General features: G+C 40.0%; 1 protein-coding gene across 1 annotated transcript in view; it reads left to right on the top strand.

Moving 5' to 3' along the window:
* The first annotated feature begins 283 nt into the window (after positions 1-283).
* Positions 284-20,831, top strand: part of TMEM26 (transmembrane protein 26) — a 37,992-nt gene continuing 17,444 nt past the window's right edge. The window contains exons 1-2 of the mRNA XM_006089708.3: positions 284-914; positions 17,762-17,840. Of these exons, the coding sequence (XP_006089770.1) occupies positions 724-914; positions 17,762-17,840 (270 nt within the window). The 5' untranslated portion in view covers positions 284-723. The remainder of the gene's footprint in view (positions 915-17,761; positions 17,841-20,831) is intronic.

Raw genomic sequence — 20,831 nt, 5'->3', positions numbered from 1 at the left:
TTCTTTACTAGCACTGTGTCCAAAGAGGAGAAGTGACCGGTCACCCATGGATGAGGTTCAAGGAGCTCTCAGAAAGCCGGGGGTGTCTCATTTCCTCTAGTCCCTGGAAGTTGTAGTTCTCCCTTCTGGGCAGAAACCGTGTCTCTAAAACTGCTGGGGCAGCAGATTCTTTGGCTCTCCTCCGTTCCAGCGGAGAGTCACCACCACAGCCTGTTCCTGTAAGAAGTGTGAGTGAATTCAAGCTCTGCTGAGGAAAGCAAGGGGGAGATGACCCAGATGCGTCCTCCTCCCCCTTGCTGGCTATGCAGCACCCTGTCCACCTCTCCTTCCGATCCCTCTCCCTCGGAGTAAGGAAGTTCTTAGGGACTCCAAGGAGGCCGGGGTTGATAGAGGGCAGGGATGGAGACTAGCTCCCGGGAATGGGAGCGGGGTGGGCAGCGCTGGAGAATAACGCCCAGGAGCCGGGGCTGCGAGCCCCAGACTCCCGGGAAAGTCCAGCAGTCTAGAGAAGCTGGGCTTAGAGGCGCCCCTCTTTGAAGAGTTCTCAGGAAGTTTGGGGGAGGGGCGAGTCGCTCTCTCCTGTAGAAAGCGAGCAGGAGACTGAGGAGGGACCACAGTGGCAGCAGGTCTCGGAGCTGTCACGTTCCTGCTCACGGGCGGGGCTGGTGCTCCTGGCGGGGTCTGCGGACCGGAGAGAGGGCCGAGGGCAGAGCGCGCGCCGGCATGGAGGGACTGGTCCTGCTCAACGCCCTGGTCACCCGGCTGCTGTTCTTTCTGCACTCGCTCATTGGGGTCTGGAGAGTGGCCGTGGTGAAGAAGGAGCCGAGGTACTGGCTGCTGGCGCTGCTCAACCTCTTGCTCTTTCTGGAGACTGCGCTCACCCTCAAGTTCAAGCGCGGCAGAGGCTACAAATGGTGAGCGCACCCCGGAGGGGATGGGAGGGCGCGGAGTCTCCAGGCACTGTCCCCCATGGTACTCGCAGGCAGCCCGAGAGCCTTCCTTCCGAAGCCCACTGACTCTTCACTGGGATTGTGACCCCCTTTGTTCACGCTGGGAGCTTGGAAGGAGCGCGAGATGCGCGCGCGTCCCTTGGGCACCTCAGGGTCCCAGGGCATCACTGGGAAGACTCCAATCACAGCCAGGCGTCACCCAGTCCCAGCTTTGGCAACTTGGAAAATGAGAAAAAAGAAAGGAATCGTTTGCTTGTTCTGCAGAAAGTGCTCCAAATGGGGGAGTTTGGGGGCAAGGGGGTGTCATGTGACCTGCTTTCTGATTTTGGGGTGTGTGTGTGTGTGTGTGTGTGTGTCTGTGCGCGCGGGTTACTCTGCATACATGCAAGTATGGGAATGCCCTTCGCTGGCCATCAGGGACTTTGGCAAGAGCTTGTGTGCACGGGACAGCGATGAAGGGCGACAAGACCCTGACCGCACAACAGTCTGTGCTTTCAGCCGCTTAGCTTCCTTCCAGCCCTGGAGGTCCGACATGGCACCAGCTTCAGGTGTCTGGGTTTGGTTGCTTCGGAGCTTGCCTAATGGTCAGCTCATCTGGTCCAAGATGGGTAGCCACGCTGGTGGAGGGACCAGCAGGGGGTGGTTCAGACTTAACCTCAGTGTCAAGAATTACAGGCTCAGCGTGATGCTCATTTCCTCCCCCCAAAGACTTGAATACAATAGAAGGAATGAGAAAAGGATTCCCTTGCCATTTACAAAGAACCTCCACCTTCATCCCTCCATTCCCAGTAGATTTTCATCCCAAAACTTTTCCAAGATTGGCCTCTTCCTGTATTAATTTTTAAATACAGTGAGGCTGTGTTTTCATATATGTCAATTGGGTAATTTTATAACTACCCAATTCTATGAGAAAGAAAAAAATAGTATTAGCCAATTCAAGAATTACACACAGCATGCAATTATAGTTAGCCACCATATTGAGGGACTAAAAACAAAACAAAACAAAACAATACCCCTCTCTACAGTTTTACCTATCAAACTACAAAAGACTGTATTTCATGATAGTGCAGGGGATGAATGTGTTGTCTCTTAAAATGATGTAAATCTTGCTTAAATTTTTCACTGTTGAAAATTTTCTAAAATTACCAATGAAAAAAAGTATTTGAGTAGGATCTTAATTTAATACAATAAGAATTGGAATGTTGTTGCCCCCTCTCCCCCGCCCCACCCCCAATCCCCTCACCCTATGAACAGCTTATAAGCAGGGGGTAGTTAAGGTACTTTCCAGTGTGCCTTTTGGAATATCTCAAAGAAAAAATGGTGTTAGCTTCTCAATGGTATCAGTGTTAAAGAAACAAAAGGGGAGAAAAGTGTGCACCTACCAGGTCATATGAAATTGATTTAGTTTTTACTGAGTCACTTTAAAATGCTAAGGTAGAAAATATCTGCAATAATAGGAAGATGAAGTCTGAGGTGTGAAAAATGTTCTACCACCAAGCATTAGAGCTTCTGGAAGAAATGGCAATGTCAGAAGAGGGATTAGCTCAGTGGGCTCTGAAATATACCTCCTCCCTCTCCAAGAGTAAACCAGAGTCCTTAGCTCACATTAAATCAAAATTTCCCTCCAGCTGTATAGAAACACTATAGCTAATGGTCCTTCATGTCTATATTATCACTGAGGGCTGATTCAGACTAACATGTAACTTACAACCAAGAGAGGAGAAGAAAGTTGAGGTAAAAATAATAGGTGATGGTCAATGTGTCAATGTCAAATAAGGGCCTGGGGACATATTCAGACAGATAATGGGGTAAATCTGGGCTTTCCTACTTACTGACTGTGGGGCATTGAGCAAGTTACTTGATCTCTTTGAGCCTCAGTTTTCTCAACTATAAATACTTATCTCATAGATTGTTATGAATTAAATGAAATAACATGTTGATTATTAATGACTAAAAAAGGAATGGTCTTTTCTAGATCCTAGGGTTTCTCTTTTTTTTTCTTATTATTAAAAAGCATTCTGTGTTAACTGGACACCTTTTCTGTCTGTACATCTTTATTTGAGGGACTGGTCAATAAACCATTGGTTCAGAGCCAAAAAGTAGAAAGAAAATTCTTACCTTTATTTTAGAATAGGCTCATGATGTAATTCACAAAAATTTTGCTGGCTCATTATCTAGATTAATATTTAAAAATAAGAAAAAAAATTGATAGATTTGGCTTATAAAATTTCAGGGACAAATGAGTCTGTAAATTATCTAAATTGAAATGTGGTTTGTAATGCCTTATTCTACTGATGTTATCATTGAATCTGCAAATACGGCAATTTTTGTGGGCAAAGCACTCAGGCTATTCTGTCATCTGAGAAAAGAAATCAGAAGATGGAATGATAAAATATATAGAAAATTACCCCTCATGTAATATAGCAATCATTAAAATGTGTTTGACTTGGGACATATTTCATTCCTAGGCTGATGTTTTCTAGGTAAGGCAAGGCATAACTTTTTATTTTTTTCTGAGTGTTAAGAGAAATTTTCATCAGAAAACCAGGACTGATGAAATAAAAAAACACACAAAGTAAATATATGGCAGTACATATTCATTTATATAGGAAAATGTCAATATAGCTCTATATAGAGATCTATATTAGTATAGATATGTATCTTTTTATTTATCGGTCTTATATTTTGCAATTTACCCTGTAGAACCAAAAGTACCTATATGTGACTATATATGTACAAAAATAATAATTTCCATCTTGTTAGAGGAAAATTAACCTAAAAGCAACCCAATTATCCATCAGTAGACTGGTTGAAAATTGTAACATACCCAAATATAGAGTAGTTTGCTGATATTAAAAACAATGAGCTAGATTTAACTATTAACCTGGAGGGATGTCCATAATATGTTGTCAGGAAAATAACGTTACAGAGTTATGTATAAAAGGTCTCAGGTTTTTTTTTTGTAGAAATAGAAGTAGGTGAAACCTTCCCATACAGAATATCAATCATTCAATCAAGTAATGCCTGAATGGTGGACTAAACTCTGTACAACACATGAGGTGAAAATTTCTTTTCTAGAACATCAAATCTACAAACTTCCTTTAGATTACCCTGAGCTAGTTTGAACATTGCTCTTTTTACTATATTTGGCACCTAGCCCCAAATAAATCAAATCTACAGAAATCATGGAACAATAAACAGAGCTATAGAGGAAAATGTGAAGAAAATTTTTTGAAATGTAGCAAACATATTACACTGGTCCAAAGAATGTTTCTTTAGCTATTCTTTGGAAAGGAAAATGGAGCTAGAGCTGCTGAGCTCAGCTGTCCAGGGACAAGCAGCATTACATCAACACTGATAACTTGCCAGTTGGAGAAATTTAACTTGTTGGAATTCTATAGGAGAGGGTAAGCCAACAACACGCCCCTTGTTAAGTGCAATAAATGTATGCTAGAGGAATTCGTTTCATTTCACCTCGTGTTTATTAATTTCACCTGTCCACTTACTTATATTCCTATAAGACAGAAATTAGTACCACTTTGCTTTATTTTGTTTTTCTATCGTCTGGGCAACAGTCCAATGGACCTGTGAATTACTATTTAGGCAAAAATCAAACAGAAGACAGTATTTCAGTTGCTTTCTAGCCAATAGTGATGACCAAGATTGTGACACATTTGAAGCCTGTTCACTTGAGAGTAGACAGCATTTGAGAATAAGTAGAAATATAAGTTGAATTTATTGGCAAAAGTACATAATTTTAAGCACTGAGCTTTCTTCATTGGAATTTCAAAAACACAAGGTAAATATAATTAAGTTAATAAAATACTTCACCTATTTGGGCACCTTTTGTCATTATCTCTCTTTCCCTCTTCCTTTATTAAGTGCAATCAGATAACTATTAGTTGAACCGTCTAATTAGTAAGCATGATACTATGTTAGACACTGCATGCGCAAGCAGAGGAAACAGAAAACAAAGACTCAAAATTTTAAAATAAAAGGAATCATTTTGATTAAGCACTCAAATGTGTGGGAAGAATAATTATGACTATTTAGCATTTATTAATGTTGAGGTTCTTTCAAGGTTTTATACAGATTATCCCATTTGATACTAATAGAAGCTACAATTATTTTGTTCCTCTATTTTCACCCATTTTTAGATGAGAAAACAGAGGCACAGAGCTGTTAGAAATCATTTTACTTAGGATCACTTAGTTGGAAATTGGGAGAGGAGGGATATTAAGACTCCAACAATTTAGAGGAGGAAGGATATGATGGGTACTACTGTGGTGGGGAGGGGAAGGCGGACAAAGGAGACTTCACGGTATTTGATCTGTAGCAGGAAAAATAGGTAAGAGAGAGGAGTGCAAAGACTGTGTAGATAAGGGATATCCTGAGGTTGGTGAGGGTAGGGAAAGTTGAGCAGATTTCTCTGGAGCAAGTACAGAGCCTTATCATTCTTCATTCAACAAAAATATCTGGAACATCTAATATGTGTTAAACATTGAGTGCCAAGAATACACAAGTGAATAACACGGGTAAAATCCTGTCTTGAAAGAACTCACATTTTAATCAGGGGAACCAGGAAATACCAAAGTAAATAAACAAGTGAGTGAATTAATAACAGTAAGCAAATAAATAAATGAATTATTAAAACTATGAAGGCCTTAGGGGCATGGCTTATAGAGGGAAGGAGAACCAGGGGGAAGGTTCCACTGGGTGGTCAAAGAGGCTTCTCTGGGAAGCCACTTGAGCTGAGTCCGTTAAAGCAGAGAGGGAGCTAGACATGGAAGAGCCAAGGAGATGAAAATTCAGGAGAGGGGCGAGCTAGCTGTGCCTTGGGACATTTCTGACATACCTCCAGAAGACAGACAAACACTGACTTCCTGTTCTACTTTTCCTTATCTCTTCTCCTCATGTATCCTACCTCCAAGGGGAAATTTTCTTCTAAATTTTATATCTTTAGCACATCTCATTTGAAACATCATGTGTTATAAATGTCTAGGTGTCTCCCAACTGAAAAACAAAAGGATAAATTAGGAATAAGAAGAGATTCTATCCTAAATGGATTTCAATTCAAACAAATTCTGTAAAAAACAAACAAAACAACAACAACAAACACCCCTCAATGAAATTTGTTTTGATTACTTAATTGTATTTAGACAGTTCAAGAGCAGAAATAAAAAACCTAGATTTGACGGAAAATATATGACTTCTGATCTTGAACAAGTTTTGTGTAGTGTGGAACTCAATATGATGTAATTCTATAGTATTTGACACATGTATCTTCCTGATCAAAATTGTTTATAAAAAAGCCAGAGAGGAAGTTGGGAAGTAAAAGCAGTCTTCTCCTGATGACCTTTTTGGGTATCAGGGAAGATGAAATGAAGGGATTGGGAAGAAGACCCTGTGATTGCCAGATGGCCAGCTTGGGCGCTGGAAAGTCTCTCAGCAGATAGACTATTTCTCTCCTTGTTCACACTTGCTGTCCATACTTCATGAAATATCTCCTTAGTATTTCAGTTATTCCAGTAACACTTTCCACTGTGCACTGGATTTATCCACGCCACCTACTATGTGATTCCAGAGTTGCAATATTCAAAGTTGTATGTGCACATTTTACCTCCTGAGCCTTGAGCTCAATGCAAAAGGATGTCTTAACTTTGCATCCTTTTGGGAAGCATATGTTGAATGTTATCAGCAAATCACTTTGTTTTTAGTGATCTGAGTCATGGGTTTAGAAAGAAGAGTCTTATGCTACCTTGAATGAGTACTATGCTTCACTCTCAAGAAAAAGTCATATTTTTCTATTTCACAATGGACTTGGGAGGGATCAAAACAATAATTAAGTCTGCTTAATGAGAGCCCTGAGAAACTAAACCTTTGAATAATGTCCTTGCTTAGTATGTTCAACTGAGACATTTTGAACTGAAAATTAAGCTTATAATATTCTGTAGCTTCTTTTACCAGACTGGGAGAAAAACAAAGTGTGGGCAGCTCCCATGAACCACTGCTAAATTTCATGCACTTCCCCTTCTCCTGGTGGTGGCATTATTATGCATACAGCATCAGGACAAATCTGAATAGTTGGACTTCTTTACTAACAATGGAAAATTAATCTTTACATCAAAGGTTATTCTCCCCCTGTGCATGTCCCTCACTACTCTGGAAGTACTAGTATGACAGTTAAACCCGGGGTGGGGGGGGGCATAAACCATTTGTTAAAACCAGTTTTTAAAATAGTTTTTTATATACTGGTATCAAAAAATGCACTTTTTTTGAAACTCATATTCGAATAATACTAAAAGACATCAAGATTGTTAATATAAAATGCCAGGTGGAGACATATTTTCTTTTTTTCTGAATATAAGCCTACTATTCACAGTTGTTTAGGAGAATGGGGATTATATTTTATCTTCAGTTTGTCTGACTGACCTCAAAGAGGTAGCTGGGGGTGCAACTGCCTTAATGTTGTTTGTTTATTAGAGTAAATGTTAGTAATTCTTCGGGAATAAAAAAGTCCTCTCCACCATCAGTGCTGCTGTCAGCCCTCCTCATGCTTTGCAGTATTTCTTTGTTTCTTTTTTATTTCCCTGATTGAGCCTCCTGTCCCACACACCTATTTGATCCACCTGAAATAGCCTCTTAATGAAATGGCTGTGCCATTTTCTGACAGCCTGTTAATAACAGATATGAGAATGAAGATGAAGTTGATGGTGATAATGGAGGTGGTAACAGGTATCAGTTATTGAGTACTGACAATGCTCCCAGCCTGCTCTACATTCATTTTCTCACGTAATCCTCACAATGACCCTATGAGTTAGTTTACATCTTTATCATTGTTTTATGATGAAGACATTGTTACACAGCAAGGCAAGATTGTTTATCTAAGGTCACAACTAGTAATAATAAACCACAAATATAATTCCTAGCTTCCGGTGAGCACTCGTATTTATTGAATCAGGCATTGGCATTGCACGCATATTACCTCATTTATTCCCCACAATAGCCCTGGTGGAACTATTCTTGCTCTTACTGACAAATGAGAAAGCTAAGGCTTAGTGAAGGATTCCCCACCCCAGGATCAAATTCCATCAGCCTAATTATTATCCTCTTCTTTTAATAAACAAATTAGATTTTGCCTGTGGATAGTACAACTATACATATTTTTAGGGACAAGGATTCCCTATACCAGAGAAAGGGTTGCAATATATTTTTCTTTTTCAAAGTTAGGTAGGTTAATCCCCGGTAACCTGCTAATGAGCACTGGGATAATTCTGCTTTTAAAACAAAATGTAGACTGCATAGGGACATGGCTCAAAGACACTCTTGCAGGAGCAGACATCTTTTTATAAACCAAAACAGAATGTAAAAGGAAACAGAAGAGGGGAAAAATTCTAGGTTGTCTTTATTTTGGTCCTGAGGTGGAAAGCCAATCTCTTTTATAGGACAGAAATAAATGCCATTGTCTTTTATAGAATAAAATAAATTAAAGTTTTACATACATAATGCCAGCAATGCATTTTGTCCTCCAAAGACCATTAAAATTCCTGTTCACTCATTCATCTATAATACTAAAAGCATAATATGCTAATTAGACTGGATAGCCGAACAACCTTCCAGACGACCTTCCGGATGAAGCCACGGCTGCGAGGGCCGAGACCCTTGCACAAATTTCATGAATCAGACCTCTAGTGAGACAATAATTTATTGTACTAGGTGCTATGCAGTTGTATGAGAACAGGACAATATATGCAGTTACGTGAGAACAACACTCTGAGAACCAAACACTTTTCCACAAATTAAGTTCAGGAGTGCAGAAAGACTGCAGAATAAAGATACACTCAGTATGGTAGAACTTGTTAGACAGAGAAAATTTCTTGTGATTTATTCACTGGCTTTGAAGTAGCTGGTGGTTTTACAAGAGTGGAGAGAAGAAAGAAGGGCTTTTCCGGTTGAGGGACTATGATGATGGCAGTACTTAGGGTTTCAGTTGGAACCAATTCATTTAGGAAGATGTCATGATTTGCTTTGCCTCAGAAATTTTATGAGAAAAATAGTACATGCATCCTAAAACTGATGCATATTTTGTTCCTATAACTAGTTTGCTCATAGTGAAGCATACTGCTGAGGTTTGAATGTGGGCAACTTCAATTTTAATAACGCTTGTTCTTGTTTTAGATATCCTCTTGGGGCATTTTAGGTTAAGTGAAGTCTATAGTACTGCTGCTACTGGTTTATATCATAATTTGGGATTATGATTTTATTTTTAAAATGGGCAACAACAATGACAATTATTATTAATATTCACCTTCAGAAGTAGTTTTCCCTTAACAAAACATAAATGTAGGCATTTTAAAAGAGTGTTGGAAGTATAAAAAATGATTTCATTGCAATGAGCATTCCCAACCCATTTAAAATTCCTCCTGGTCTCTTCTGTTCCTTTTTTTTTAAAAAAAGATCTGCTTTTATTGATTTTTAGAGATAACGGAAGGGAGAGGGAGAAAAACACTGATATGAGAGCACAACATCAATACAACTCTATCATCTGATGTCAGCACCTGTTAAAACATACATACTCCATATTTAATTCTTTATTTGGGTGTAGTTTTCATGAGCTTATGGCCATTTAAGTCTGGCCTCCCTCCCTCTTTAGTGCCAGATACAGACAGAGGGCTCTGGGAGAGAGGTGGTTGTGAGGGGCTCTAATTAGGAAGACAAGTGGGTGGTGGCTGGAATCAGATTTGTGACTTTGCAAGTATGCAAGGGTTGTGTGTTCTGCAAGAGCATGGGGTGAGTTTTGAGGGAATGAGAGAAGTAGGTCATATGTTGAGGCTGTTGTCTTGGCCTCTTTTTGCCCCTGCATTAACAGAAAGGCCTAACTGAGCAGCCCAGGTGGAGCGGGTGGGTGTGAAGGCCCCTTAGAGAAAGCACTCTACAGTACATGTACGGAGGACAGATAATTCTTAAATTGTTAAACAGGGTTTAGGGGCCCACAAAAGGGTATCTTGACCTACTTTTTTTATTTCCATGAAAGTAGGCCTATTATTATAAAGTGCTCCAGAAATTTTATTGAGGACACTCAAGGCAGTTTAATGTGAGATTTTGAAACGTGGGTCTAGTATTCTTACAAGTCCACTCCTATTTGTAGAGTAGGAAATACTGAGAAGTTGAAATCTCAATTTGCACAGAAATAATTTTGGAACATTATTTTTGCTTCACTTAAATCTTATCTATTTTCAGGTTTATGCATATGATTGGAAGACTAGAATCCCCATTGTTTGCAAAGAACAAAGCTGAACAGGCTAGTCAGTGATATTATGGTTAATTTTTCTCCTATTTGCTTTTTTATATTGTTATATGCTTCTAAAATGAATACATGTTACTTTTCAATAAGAAAACAACAATAATTGTCATATTTAGAAGGATGAAAATGGAATCCTAATTCTAGACTAATGGTGAGTTGAAGTAAATATAATTCATTGCAGGGCTAAATTGCTAAATGTCATGACATAATCATTTTGTGAAAAACATTATAATTTGCTGAAATGACAACTTTGTGTGATAAATAATATTTTATTTTTGGGTGAAATGAACTGAAAAGAAATACAATGAATATAGCTCTTTAAGAGCTCAGAGCAGTATCTAGCATGTAGCAAGACCTATAAAAATATTTTATTAGTAAATTGGTCCATAAATAAATAGAGAAAAAATCCTTTAAGATGGTGCTCCTGCTGGGTACTTTAGAGAGAATTGGTATGCTGGCTAAGGGCTGTGAAATAAGAAACAAGCAAACAAACAAAAATGTCTGTGGAGAGAAAAAATATATTTAGGAAGGTTTTAATTGAGAAAAAAATGTCTGAGCAAAGGCAAAGTAATTGGGCATTAAAGTATTAATGTTGGGTATCTCCTGTATTCTGATAAGATAGTGGTAATTGGTATTGTAATAAATCTGAGTTTCTAAGGGCAAGATAGCTTATTAGCAATAGAGTATTCTCAATTCTGTAAATATTTTCCACTTGGATGTGTTTTATTCATTTACTCATACATTGATCAGTTTTTGTTAGTGTATGAATAGTATGTCTTATTTTCATAAACCAGTATCCAGAAACCTAATTTAAGTTATTTTTGAGTTAGTTAGATTCATGTATGGTATTAGTCTTCATACAAAATGCTTGGCACTTACTTCGGATGCCATTAAGACATGAAGACTGAGTAAAATGATTCTGAGAAAGGGCATCTGGTTTCATTAGTTACACAGAACAAGGTAGGATTGGGCCTAGTTTTTTTTTTTTATATTTTATTGATTTTTTACAGAGAGGAAGAGAGAGGGATAGAGAGTTAGAAACATCGATGAGAGAGAACATCGATCAGTTGCCTCCTGCACACCTCCTACTGGGGATGTGACTGCAACCAAGGTACATGCCCTTGACTGGTATCGAACCTGGGACCTTTCAGTCTGCAGGCTGACGCTCTATCCACTGAGCCAAACCCGTCAGGGCTGGGCCTAGTTTTTAATTTTTAGAATGCATATTTCTCTTTAGTTCCAAAAATAAATTGCACTGACAGTGCACGATCAACAATATGGCAAACCTTCAATATAATAAGTAACGGCTAAAATGTAACTTTGAAATATTAAATTTTTCATAGTAGCAGGACAATATTAAATTCACACAAGAACAGAATCATTAGTTTCCTTCAGTAACACTTCTGATAAAATCAATTTATTATGATATTTCAAGAGGAGGCTTCTAGTCAAACCAGCAACAGAGAGGCAAGAAAATAGGAACTTTAATCAGCCATGGCCTTATCCGATTACTACCTATTTGTGGGGAGCCCACCACCACGTGCCACACACTGTGGAAGGAGATGAGGATACGATGATCAGCAGACAGACCCAGTGCTTGTATTACTTAGAATTGCTGGGAGACGGCCATGCGCCCGCACACACGTGAATATATAATTATAAATTTTGAAAATATATGGGGTAAAAGTGAAGAGTGTGACGGGACCAGCATAACAAGGAGATCTAATTTGGATGCAGCGGAGAGGAAATTTTTTTCTGTAGAGTCCCATAGAGCTGACATGAACTATGAGAAAGAAATAATCAGGTGAAAGGTGAGGAGGAGAAGTATTTCAAGAGAGAGGAATATATATGAGTGATGGCCTGAGTTAGGAAGGCACTTAGTTTTTATCCAGAACAGAAAGAAAAACACTGTTAGAGTAGCACGGTGAGGAAGACTCATAAGCAACAGCGCCCAAGAGGTACGTAGCCTGATGGTGTGGCATTTTATAGGTCATGGTGGGCAAATGGCCCTTGCAAACCACGACCTGTCCAGTGAATGTGAAGTTAGGCATAACGTTGTCTGCAGCAGCACAAACAACTTCCCTTAGTTCAAGGAGTCTTAAATAGGCTTAGTTTTGAGAATCATAGGATTGGTTGTGTTATTTTAAGAGAGTCTTCTAAATGGGTATCCTCTCCATCCTCTTTCAGCCAGGCATGTATTTGCAGAACTGAGCCTGTATAAGGCAGCAACTCATGTGTATTGAGCGCATACTGAAATAGGAATTTTTAGGGGTGAAATGGGCAGGGTTAGGGAATTTTTAAAATTAAGGGGGTCCATGGAAAAAGCACAGGGCTACAGAGCTGCAAAAGGGTACATTTCCATAAGACAAGGGAGTTGGGAGAGGCAGCAGTTATATTTCCATAAGGGAGCTGGGAGTAGCAAAAGGCCTATATTTACAAAATAAAGGAGGGCCTTATGTGTCCCATATGAGGTTTGACCTTTGAGCTCAGGAGTTGCTACAGTGACCAAATCAAAGGGGAGTGATGGCCAATCAGAGGGAATATCGAGGCACAAAAACTGCAGCCTTTATAAACCGGGAAAAGGGAACTCAGTGGGACTCTTTCCCCTCCCCACAAGGGAGTCTGTGCTGTGAGATTCTTTCCCCTTACCCATGTGGGAGTCTGTACTTGTTCTTCAGTAAATGTCACATTTGTTATACCACCTGTTGTCCATAGTTTCATTCTTCGCCTCCACAGGACAAGAGCCCAGGACACCATCTTGCCCAGGGGAACAGGGTGCAATCCAGTCCAAAAACTCCGTATCAATACAATATCAGGCACATAAGTCACACTGTCTCATTTAATCCTTACAACTACCCTATGGGGTGCATATTATTATCCCTATTTATAGACAAGGGTATTGAGTCTCAGGGAAGTTAGCGATTTTGCAACGATAAATGAATGGAAGATGCAAGGTTCAAATTTGGGTCTCTTAATTTTGTGAACTTTCTACTGCACTGTGACAATTCCTCAAGGGGCACAACGAAAGAAGCACACTTGGCACTGGACCTCCTGAAATGGGAATAAAAGGTCCTGGTAGATGCTAGTAGCCTCCATTCACTGCATTTGTTCAGTCCTTCCTTATTCATAAATTCATGAATTTTTAAGCAAATAAGCATTTGTTTAACAAGCATTAATTAAAGACTCAGTAAGATACCTGATACCACTGAGGAGAGGATAAAATGAAAGAAAGGGAAGTGGGGAGGGACATAAAGATAAAATATTCAGGATCCACCTTTAAGGAATTTAGGAAATCTAAGTCTCATATATAAATAACTATAAAACAGTGAGAATGTGTTGGGTCCCAGGAGCAATACAAGTTAAGATTAATTCCTGGTATGCCCTTGAAATACAAATATAATGTTGAAGGGCAGAGATGTAAAGGGAGAGTATTCCAAAACAGAAAATTATAATTTGGAGGGACATTTGCCATAAAGCCATTTTAGAACCTCTCTTGTAGATTAACCAAGTGAAGGAGCACAGAGTACTTTATTCTTAGGGGGACCCATGGTCAAACGAAACATAGATGGCTGAAATGTATTCTTCATAGTCAAAATAACATCCTATCTAATAAAGACAGAATATGCAAATTGACTGTCACATGGTCACAAAGATGGCAGCACCCAGTCCCCTCAGCCCCACCGAAGTCACCCAGTCCTTTCAGCCCAAACTGATTACTATGGCAAGTGGACCGAGAAGGTCTTTCAACAAGTGTGAGAAGCAAGTGTGAGAAACAAGTGTGAGAAACCAGTGAGAGAAGCAAGCCTTGGTGGGATCGAGGGAGAGCCAGCGGGCTCAGGGCCACTGCCACCTGGGAAGGCCCTCGGAGCTTGATTCTGAAACTGCAGGCACCCGCTCCAGCGTGGGCTGGGGAGGAAGCACCGCTGCCGCCCACCCAGCGCCAGGTCCCTGGTTAAGGAAGCGGGTCCAAGTCACAGTTACGATGCCTGGCGGGGCTCTCTCACCCCAGACCATCATGGCTGAGCTCTGGTGGGGGCAGCGAGCGCCTCCGGGATCACTGTCTGTCCCTGGGCCGCCTGTGGACACCGGTGGAGCTGGTGCAGGTTGAACATTTTAATGAAAATGGGATGCCTGCACCCCACGCCGCCGTACCCTGGTCCCCAGCGAGGAGAGGGCAGCAGGATCAGGGGCGCAGCCTCGGGACCCCGTTAGGAGGCACCAGGGCTCAGGAGGGGCTGGGAGCAGAGGGCCCTGGTCACTGGGCTGACAGCAAGACGAACCCAAGGTGCCTCCAGTCGCCATCACCCGCCCAGCGCCGGGCCGCAGGCCCTCACTCTGGAGCTCAGCCATAGGAGGCACTAGCCCCGGGATGTTTTTCCTGTTATCTGGCTGGAAGTACAGGAGGCAGTTGAATTAGAGTCATGATTGTAATTTAATTTCTCCAAACTCAGAGCTATTTTCTTTCCAAATACGTCAGGGGCCAGGAAACATTCAAAGAACTGGGGAACCATTCCCAAGTCAGGAAGGGAAGTGACAGGGTGTATACTATTGCTACGAATACAGTATTTTCTACTGCTTACAACATATACAATGTAATGTATTGGATGCCTTCCTATCGCATGAAGTATGTATTCTCATAGAGTAATGCTGGTAGATATGTTATAGTTATGGCGGTATGTCATATCCTATCTATACTAATAAAAGGGTAATATGCTAATTAGACCAGGAGACCTTCCAGACGTCCTTCCGGACAAAGCCATGGTGGTGGGGCTGAGGCAGAGGCAGTTAGGGGCGATCAGGCCAGGAGGGGAGGGCAATTGGGGGTGACCAGGCTGGTGGAGTGGGAGTTGGGGGCGATCAGGCTGGCAGGAGGGGCAGTTGGGGGTGAGCAGGCTGGCAGTGGAGGGCAGTTGGGGGTGAGCAGGCCAGCAGGGTGGGCAGTTGGGGGTGAGAAGGCTGATGGGGGGGCAGTTGGGGGTGAGAAGGCTGGTGGGGGGGGCAGTTGGGGGCAAGCAGGCCGGAAGGCAGAGTGGTTAGGGGCGATCAAGCAGGCAGGCAGGTGAGCAGTTAGGAGCCAGCAGTCCCAGATTGTTAGAGGGATGTCCGACTGCCGGTTTAGAACTGATCCCACAGGCAGTCAGACATCCCCCGAGGGGTCCCAGATTGGAGAGGGTGCAGGCCGAGCTAAGTCTAATGAAGAGGGACTGGAGTGAGGGCAACTTTCCAAAACATTTTGTTTTGTTTGTTTTAAATACATAGCAGGTTGGATCTTCACAGTGGGTTTCAAGTAGCTCAGCTTGATAGGATGTGGTAAGGGAAGCGGAAGGGGAAGTGGAGATAACGCTAAATAATGGAAGCTTAGACTATCAGATTATGGAATTTAGATTTTCTGTAGTAGGAAACACAGAAAAGTTTGGATCTTGACTTTTGTGGGTTGTTTTTTGTTTTTTGTTTTTTTGGTTTTGTTTGTTTTGTTTTTTAACATACACTAGAGTCCAAGTTAGAGGAAATAAGTTGAAACAGGATAGTACTTTTTACAATTTTAGAAATAAATGTTATACATAGAAATGTTATAGGGCCCTAGCTGGTTTGGCTCAGCAAATAGAGAGTTGGCCTGTGAACTGACGGGTCACAGGTTCCATTGAAGGGCCACAGGTTCGATTCCAGTCAATGGCACATGCTAGGGTTACTGACTCAATCCCCAGTAGAGGGCGTGTAGGAGGCAGCTGATCAATGATTCTCTCTCATCATTGATATTTCTATCTCTCTCTCCCTCTCCCTTCCTCTCTGAAATCAATGAAAAATATTTAAAAAGGGAATGAAAATAAAAGAAAATGTTATAGGTAATTGTTTGTTTTATTTTTAACCTCTTTCAAGAGCTGTTATATTTTCAATCTATGGTTTCCCTAGATTATTATTGTAACAGTATTGTCAGGGAGTTAATCCCCAAATCAGTCTCAAGAGGGTCAACAAAATTGCAGTCTAGCTAACATTAGAGGTATCCAAACAAACATTTACATATTGCAACTGTCCTCTGACTAGAATTTATTTCCTGCCCCAATCTCACAAAGGAAATAGTCTCTCCTGATGTTTCCTTTGATATGGAAGGTCACAAAATTAATTGTTTCTTTCCTTTTTAAGAGCATGTTCAAACTGGAGGCTTTTGACATCTCTCTGCAGTCCAGCCATCTCCCAAGTCAGATTTTAATAAGGTGACCAATAACCTTTTGTTTCAAAATTGGATTTTGCAAAAAAATCAAAGGTGGAAAAGTTTCTATATTAAATATTGACTATTTTTAAAGAGCTCTCTTTCTCTTATCCCTCCTCTCTTCCTCTCCCCACAAGTTGAAAGATATTAGTGAAAGGGTTGAAAGCCTTTAAAAAGTCCATTCTAAATGTTCTTTTCCATTTAGATTTGTTCACTTTTCTCTCCTGGATTATAATAGTACAGTTTTAGTAGCATTACATCTCAGATAATTCTACTTGTTGAGCAATTAACATTTCTATTTTTCAGGTCATTTAAAACCAGTACATGTGTGTACTTCAAGTATTTTAATAAAATTACATTTACTTACAATTTTGACTTTGAGATGGTCTATAAGAGTCCAATCTAAAATAAAATGCAATTTGGTAGCTATCCACAAACTAGGAAGAGATCCCTCACCAAACCTCAACCATACTGGAACCCTGATCTTGGATTTCCAATATGAAAAACTGGGAGGAAGTGAATTTCTGTTGTTCATGTCACCCAGCCTATGTATTGTGTTATGCAGGCCAAGCTGACTAATACACTGACTGTACTCATTTTGTGGATTAGGATGCAAACTGAGAGGTCAAAATTGGCATTTGAACCTGTGTATAACTTCAAAACCTACTTTTTGGGTAGCCCTCTGAATTTTGAGCCAGAAAATACTAGTAATGAATATAAATAGTCCTTAAAAAAGATACAAAACCCTTCCTCTGTTGCCATGTGTATTTTTATTTTTAGCAGATACAGATAAAGCCAGTTGATTTTGCTCATTTCTATTCATTATCATCTGATTTTTGTGTTCTAACCGGATGTTATTATTTGAGCTCTCAGAATTCCAGGTTAATGTTAAAAAATGTAGTCAATGCTCCTGAAATTGCAATGCTGAAAAATCCAAGAAGATTTACTCATGCTGTATTTGCTTTTTGTAAAACATATTAAATACAAAATATCCCGTTTTGTGCCTGAAATTAATTGGCAGTGCCTCATTAAACCATATTAAAATTAACGTCTATTAATTGGATTAGAAATTCAGTGAGAATGACAGCTGCTAGTGCCTTTTACAGTTACTCTGTTTTTCTATAATCCATATGGCAGAAATCACATAATGTTTTTTTCTTCCCATTGAAGTAAACACTTGAGATGAAAAGATTTGACTCACTGTGGTCAGGATGTGTGCATTTTCTTTCTTTCTTTCCTTTTTTTTCCTTTTTTTTTTTTTTTGTAAAAGCTGAACTATCTTCCCCCCCTCTTTCACAGGTTTTCACCAGCCATATTTGTGTATCTGATTAACATCGTCCCATCATTGTGGATTCTTGAAGTGCAACATGGGAACCAGGTACATCCTTTTGGAAAATAGAAAAGTGGAACATTCAGCAATAAACTACTTTCATATTCTAATCTGATTTGTGTCAGAAATGTACTTTTCTAAGGAACTGGATTTATTAAGAACTGAATAAAAAGAGGTCATCAACAAACGGAAGCAAATTCGTGATCTGTCAAAACTAATAAAAATAGTACATTCAAGATTTAAGATTATATAATTAATTAACAATTTGTATTAGGATTTGTTCCTAAGACACCCCCCCTCCCCCAATATGCTAGAGTTTACATGAGGGTGTAAAAATTTGTTTTTAACCCTTGCAGGGTAAATGAGCTCCTATATGGGGCTAAGAATGTGCAGGGTTCCATAATCTGGCATCCTACAAAATGACATTTTTAGGAACCACAAGAACAAAAACAAACCCCATCATCTGTACTGTGCTATATAAATGCAATCAAATTTGGAGGGTCTATTTGAGATTATCTTAAATACAGACAGATTACACGAGATTCACTTTTGAGGGCCCCATGAGCTATTTTAAGGAAATAGGAAATCTGCTCTAGAGCCCCAAAATAACATTAAAGATGAGAACTCATGAGACCCACCATGAGGAAATGTGAACTATATGTATTAGAACCACATTGACCTAGAAAATAAACAATGGCTTTCAATCAGAGACCCTAGTCTATATACAGACAGAGGTTCTGACTTTTAAGTGAGTTGCTTCTTACTTGGGCAACCTTACGCAGCAGGTTCTAGGCTGGATTCAGCCATTTCTTATTATTAATGAGCCTGTACATCACCAGGGAGGTTGTTAGTAACATCCATCAGACACCAGCCTGGACTTCACATCTTTAGGGTTGGGGTTACAAGACTATGTTTTACAGATAAACTATAGTTATGATATAATATTATCTTGTTACCTTCACTAATAAAATACGTTTGGTAAGATCTGTGAGAATTTGCCCCTCTGCAGATTTATTTGTTGCCATTCATCATTTTATAGCAAAGTTAAGCCTCCTATATATGTTTAATATATTGGAACTTAGAAAGAAAATACTCCAAATTTTAGGCACACAGAGGGGAAGTTAGCTCTGTGGACTGTTTTTGAAAAATTCCACAAGCATGTACCAATAATACAGGCATTAAGAAAAACATTGATCTGCCTTAAATCTCCTGCTTAAAAAAACATTAAAGTGATAGGATATTTCTATCCCTGTAGAAAAAGTATTTATGTAACTGTAGATTGGTTGGTTCAAGTTATCATGACTTTTAAAAACTGTACCATAGGGAGTTAGGGGACTGTTTCAATTTTCTTACTGCTTACTACTTTCAGGGGTATGGAAATAAGTTGGCGATTTAAATCATTTTTTTCCCTTCATATCCAATTCTATGACATGGCTATCATCCACAATAACAATTCATTTCCCCAAATGCTTTTATAATATAAGTGTATGGCACAGTTAATTGATATACAGGTCAAATCCCATTACAACAAATAGCCTGCAACCAAAAGCTCTCTTTTTAATCAAAAAAAGATTTTTTGAGCCACAGGCAGTACTTCTCTCATTTTTATACTACAAAAGAAATTGGACCTTTAGTAGTAATGCAATTGACTTATTTTGACATGAAGAATTAAAGTGAATGCCCAAAGACTAGATTGGGCAGGGTGGGCAGAGATGGAAATACCTGGTAGAAAAAAAGTGAGAGTAAAAGAGACAAAAAGGTATTGGAATTGCATTTAAAGAGATAAGAAATGGCAGAATAAAAGAATTCTTTTTGTCCATTCATTTAAGAAATTTTGGGTTTAATAATAATCACTTTTCCTGTTTATGTCAAAGTATTTTGAGGCATGTTTTCTCATTTATAAATCCAGCAACTACATGAGTAAAGCACGGTATATACACTTCTGTTTTATAGAAGAGGACCCCAAGACTCAAAAAGATTAAGTACTTTTCTCAAGGCCATACAGCTAATCAACAACTTTCTGGGGCTTAGAACCTATGGCTTGACCCCGACTTGGTTAACCACACTGCCTTTCTCAGTTATGTGTTCCATGTTTTAGAGGACTTACCATCAAAATCATCTAAATTCTTCTTGATGGGAAAGAGTAATTTAATTTCCTTTCACTTTTTCCATTTACTTTGAATCCTAAATGTTCTAACCTATGACTTGGCATTAGGAAAACATTCTGACCTACTTCAGGCAGACATTCCTCTTCAATGATCAATTATGTACTTTTATTTCTGAATCTGGCAAGGTCTGCATGAATGGAAACAAAATGGTTATGACAACAATTATGGCCTTACCTCTTAGGTTTACTTATGAAGTGGTACAGTTAAAGCAATGGAAACTTGCTGGTCTTGATGGAGTCAGTTTGGTTTGACCCAAAGGAATATTTTTTAAGCTAATAAGAGTTTTTAAGACATAGACCATAAAAAAGTGGCTTGTTGGCACCCAGATCACCTACATGAACTCACCTACATGGTGCTGATGTAAACAATCCTATATAATAAAGAGCTAATATGCAAATGGTCATCACACCCTCGTGCCCTCATGTTGGGGCTGAGGGACCTGAGGCCAGGCCAGGGGACCTGAGGCTGCGCCTCCCACCCTGGCGCCAGGGCAAGGGGACCTGAGGCCGCACCTCCCCCAACCGGCGGGACTTGATGGTGGACCTGAGGCTGAACCCCCTGCCTGGTGGGGCTTGACAGGGGACCTGAGGCTGTGCCCCCTGCCCTGTGGGGATTAATGGGGGTGGGGCCGGCTGGGTCTGGGTCTCGCGTGATTTCAAGGAGCGCGGGTGAGCGGGGACTTGACTCTGGTGTGCCCCAGACTCTGACAGGAGGGAGATTTTCATATACATTTTACTAATTTTCTTTCATCTCTGACACTTCTATTATAGAGAAAGGGCAAATAGCAATATTAAAATATTTCTTCTAATTAATTCCCTTTTAATGTGCATGAATTTCATGCACTGGGACACTAGTATTACCATAAAAACAA

Source organism: Myotis lucifugus, unplaced genomic scaffold (assembly GCF_000147115.1).
Source record: "Myotis lucifugus unplaced genomic scaffold, Myoluc2.0 scaffold_62, whole genome shotgun sequence".
NCBI lineage: Eukaryota > Metazoa > Chordata > Mammalia > Chiroptera > Vespertilionidae > Myotis > Myotis lucifugus.
Note: the sequence above shows the minus strand (reverse complement) of the source record. Positions and strands in the feature narration are given on the sequence as shown.